The 4641-nt window shown below is 65.9% G+C and overlaps 1 protein-coding gene across 2 annotated transcripts in view; it reads right to left on the bottom strand.

The window, feature by feature from the left end:
- Nucleotides 1-1574: 1574 nt before the first annotated feature.
- NACC1 (nucleus accumbens associated 1) overlaps nt 1575-4641 on the bottom strand; it is a 4536-nt gene continuing 1469 nt past the window's right edge. The window contains exons 2-6 of one of the 2 annotated variants that reach the window (XM_027908968.1): nt 3520-4411; nt 2766-2942; nt 2581-2686; nt 2393-2490; nt 1575-1835 (exon numbers count right to left, since the gene is read on the bottom strand). In XM_027908968.1, the coding sequence (XP_027764769.1) occupies nt 1576-1835; nt 2393-2490; nt 2581-2686; nt 2766-2942; nt 3520-4384 (1506 nt within the window). In that variant the 5' untranslated portion in view covers nt 4385-4411 and the 3' untranslated portion in view covers nt 1575. The remainder of the gene's footprint in view (nt 1836-2392; nt 2491-2580; nt 2687-2765; nt 2943-3519; nt 4412-4641) is intronic. The other variant, XM_027908970.1, reaches the window with a different exon arrangement.

The following is a 4641-nucleotide window of genomic DNA, read 5'->3' as shown; positions in this document are numbered from 1 at the left end:
CTGGAGCAAAGCCCTGGGGGGGGCCCCCTGACCCCCATCCCACCCCCGACCCTCCCCCTGCAGAGGTGGGACCCCAACCTGAGCACCCCCCCAGAATCGCTCCTGCTCACCTGTAGTCCCTGCTCAGCCCCCCACCCCGGGTCACACATCCCCACTTTTACTAAGGACAGACCCCAAGGTGGGGGGGGAGAATGACAGGGGACTCCCCAGTTTGTAGGAGCCCAGACCTACTGGGGTGTCCCAACCTCATTTTGGGAGGGTTCTGGCTCCTTGGGGGGACATCCCCTTTGTGCCGGGGGCGGGGGGGGGGGGGCACAAACACAGGTGCCACCCCTGTGGGGGAACACACACCAACAGGTGACCGGCGGGGCGACACAGGGTCACCTGGGGACACTCCAGCCTTGGGGGGGACACAGGAAGGACACATGCTGGGGGGGATGGGGGTCCCTGGGGGGGACACACAGGACAGGAGGGACACGGCAGGGGACACACATGCAGGTGCCTGCAGACAGTGGCCCCGGGGGGTACACGATGGGGGGGACGTGGGGGCCACACGGGGGGTCCAGGAGTCACATCGGCCCCAGGGAGGGGACATGGTACCCCCAGAGCCTAAGCTGAGACCCCCCCCCCCCCAGGTCCCCCAAAATGTGGCCAGTTTCTGGGCAGCTGCCCAGAAACTGCTGCCCTCTCCAAGCCCCCAAAGCCCAGGGGGGGCACCAGACCCCCGAACTGGGGAGGGGTCCCACAGTGGCACTGGGCATCGCTGGGGGTCCCTGCCCCAGGGGGTGCCTGTGGGGGGGTCCCTAAACCAAAGGGGTCCCTGGTTGGGGGGTCCCTGCCCCATTGGGGAAGGGAGGTCCATTTGCAGGGGTCCCTAAATCAAAGGGGTCCCTGCTTGGGGGATCCCAGCTCCTGGGGATCCCCATCTGGGGAGGTTCCTGTCCCACGGGTGGGTCCCAGCCCCTGGGGCTGCTTGTCTTGGGGGTCCCTAAACCAAAAGGGTCCATTTCTGGTGGGGCCCTGTCCAATGGGAGGGGTCCCTGCCCCTCGAGGTGCCCATTTTTGGGGGGTCCCTCTACCACAGGGGTCCCCACACCTCCCTGAGGTCCTGGCCAGTGGGACCCTGACCCTGGGGGTGCCCAGGTGGGGGGTCACTGTTTGGGAGGTCACAACCCTTGTGGGTTCCCAGTTGGGAGGGTCCTGTCCCATGGTGGGGGTCCCTACCCTGGGGGCCCCTGTTTGGGAGGAGTCGCTACCACTGGGGGCTCCATTTAGTGGGGGGGTGGGGGGGTGCCTCCACCACAGGACTCCCCCTACTCTCCCAGCATGGGTCCCCCTCCACTGGTGGGGTCCCTACTCCTGGTGGTCCCCTGTCCCATGGAGGGGGGTCCCTACCCCCGGGGGGAATCTGTCTGGGGGGTTTCCTGTCCCATGGGAGGACCCTACCCCTGGAGAGACCTGTCTGGGGGTGTTCCCAGTCAGGGGGGCTCCCAAGGGGGTTTCCCCAACTGTCCCAACACAGGTCCCCCCTTCCACCCTCCCCATCGGGGGTCCCTAGGGTGGGGTCGGGGGGGGTCACTGCAGCCCCTCCCCAGGGGGAGCCCCCTCTGGCTCGGGCCCCCCTGCCTCAAATGGGGGCTCTGGGCCCATGATGTCGGGCTCCAGCTTGCCGGTGTCGTTGATGAAGGAGGTGTACGAGTCGCCCTCAGCCATGAGCAGTTTGAGTTTGGGCATCCAGCTCTTGCGCACGACCCGCCGTGCATTCGTGCACATGTCGGCCGCGATTGCGTTCATCTCGCTCTCCTTGAAGTCGGGGGCGAAATTCTGGCAGTAAACTGGGGGAGGAGGGACACAAGGAGGGGCTCAGGGAGAGGCTTGACCGGAAACGAGCAGCTGTGGGGTCTCTCCCCTTGTCCTCTCCTTAGTGCTGGGAAACTGCAGGCATGGGGGGGAGTGGTGTTGCGTTGGCACCTCCCAGGGGTACCCCCAGTCCTGGGGTCCCTCCTTGTCCCAGCCCTGGGGCTTTAAACTTGGGGGGACACGTGGGGAGAGGTTCTTGGGGTGCAAAAGCAACTCGAGGCTGTTGGGGGTCATGGCAGAGCTCAGGGGGTGGGCTGGGGGGAGGTTTGGCTCTAAAAGGCAGCTGTGGGGTCTCTTTCCCTGTTCCCCTCTTGGCACAACATTAGCCCTAAAAACCTCCTTCCCTGGGCCCCCCGGCACCCCAGGCCCCTCCCATTCCTAGAGTGGCCTCATAGCCTCCTGACCCCCAAATTCCCAAGGTGTTCCCTTGTGTCCACCTGAGCCCCCCAGGCCCCATGTGCCCCTCTCATTCCCAGGGTGCTCTCAGGGCCCCCCGAACCTAGCCCAGCCCCTTGGAGAGGCCCCCACTCACACTTCACCGCATGCAGCACCCGACTGTCCAGCGGTTTTCGACTGGGGTCGTTGCTTGATGAGCGGATCCCGGTCCCGCAGCTGTTGGCCAGTGTGTTCCTGGAGGAGGTGAGGTACAACCGCTGTAAACCCCTCCCCAAACCCTCCAGGACCCCAACTGGGGGGCGGGGGACCCCCAGAGCTGCTCACCGGTCGAAGAAGGAGGCGAGAAGGCGGCGCAGCAGCACCTTGTGCCTTGTACCCGCACTGACGTGGCAGTTCATGAGCTGCGCCCGCGTGATGAACACGTTGGTGCCTGGGGAGGGGGCACGTGGGGGGGGGTCAGCAGGGCTGAGGGAGGGCCCCCGAACCCCCCGGGGACCCTCCCTCCGTACCGGTGATGAGCTCCAGCTTCTCAGCGGGGTCCCCCTCGTCGTAGAGCTTGGGGTGGCAGCGGTTCCCGATCTGGGTGACAAGCTCGGCCGGCAACGACGCCAGGTCCTGGCGCACACGGAAACGGGCACGGGGCTCTGGGGGGGGCTGCTCCGGCAGGGCCTCCACCTTCTCTGAGGCTGGGGGGGGCATGGCAGGGTAAGGGGGGAGTCACTGAAGGGGGGGCACGGGGTCATACAGGGGGACACAGATCCCAGGGATGCACTCCAGTCCAGCCACAGGACTCCAGGAAGGGACTGCTTGGGCAGGGCCTCCATCTTCTCCAGGGCTGGGGGAGCACGGGGGGGTCAGAGGGGGTACATGGAGGTGCACAGACCCTGGGGATCCCCCCCTGAGTCTTGGGGTGTCTCTGATGTGCCCATGGAGGATGGAGGGGGTCAGGGAGCTCACCTGTTTTGACCACGCCCCCCATGGGCAGAGCCTCGTGTGACCACATCCCCTATAACCCCCTCTTCACCCAAACCTCACCCCCTGGGGTGGAGCTTTATCACCCCAAACCCCAGCAGTGGGATCTCATTGGCTCACAGCATGTGGGCAGGACCTAGATGGCCACACCCACATGTGACCACACCTCCCACCAACACACACCTGATCCCCAAGCCCTACTTTTCTCACACCCAATGGGTGGGGTCTCATCTGACTCCACCCCAAGGGCATCTCCCCCAACACCACCCCCCCCCACCCTTGGGGTCTCACCTGCCATGCCCACGTTCATCATGCTGTACATGGTGTACATGTTGCAGATCTGCCGATACTGCTCATCTGAGCCTTCCTCACCACCATCCTCCTCCTCATCCTCCTCGTTGTGGAAGGACCCAGGACTGTCGCTCGTGTAGGCGCTGGAGGTGCCCCCGGGGCTGGTCTGGTCGGCCGTGGGTGGCACCGGGGTGGGTGCCGGGGCGAGGTTGGCTCCAGGGGGGTTGGGCGGGCGTGGGGCTGCAGTGGCGGCGTCTGAGAATTTGGCCATTTTCCTGCTGCCGTTGCCCCCGGCGTCCTTGGGCCCCCCGTCCCAGAGCCGCTTGAACACGAAGGTGCACTGGACGCCGTCGGGCTCCCCCTGCTCCGTTTTCACCCGGGACACCAGGGGCAGCGCCCAGCCCTGCCCCGCCGACGTCTGCGCCACCGGGCTCTGCGGCTCCGAGCCCGGCGTGTCGTCGCCGTGCAGCCCCTGCGAGTCGCAGCTGGGCGAGCTGACCTTGAGGAAGAACTCAGTGCCCTTCTCCATGATCTCCTGGATCTGCAGGAAGCCTGCCGTGTACATGAGCAGGAACTGGTCGCCCACGTTCATGCTCAGGCGGCCAGTGTAGCAGAAGCTGAGGATCTGCTGGAAGGACTGGGGCTGCACGGCCGCCGGCAGCTCCACCACGGCGCTCTTGGAGCTGTGGAACAGGTCTCGGAAGTAGGAGCTGCTGGCGGCCAGCACGGCCCGGTGGGCCTTGAACGCATGGCCCTTCACCACCACGGACACGTCGCAGAACAGCCCCTGCAGCCGCTGCTCGTTCAGGCACTCCAGGATGCTGTTCCCAAAGTTGGGGATCTCCATCTGCAGCGTCTGCGCCATGGCGGGGGGCACGGGGAGCCTGGTGGGGACAGGGGGAGGGGCAGGGACACGGGGAGGAGTGGGAAACATGAGTAGGGAAGGAGGGCAGGGAACATGATGAGGCACATGGAGGGACAGGGGACATGAGGAGACAGGGCAGGGGACATGCAGAGGGGGCAGGAGGGGCACAGGGGACATGGGGAGGGGAAGGGGAGGGGCAAGGGACACAGCAGGGACGTGGTGTGTGTGTGGGGGACACAGACACAGAGCCAGGAGGG

The sequence above is a fragment of the Empidonax traillii genome, unplaced genomic scaffold (assembly GCF_003031625.1).
Source record: "Empidonax traillii isolate 1590-97213 ecotype Southwest subspecies unplaced genomic scaffold, ASM303162v1 scaffold1901:size54395, whole genome shotgun sequence".
Classification (NCBI taxonomy): Eukaryota; Metazoa; Chordata; class Aves; order Passeriformes; family Tyrannidae; genus Empidonax; species Empidonax traillii.
The sequence above is the reverse complement of the archived record's forward strand: the minus strand, read 5'-3'. Positions and strand labels throughout refer to the sequence as shown.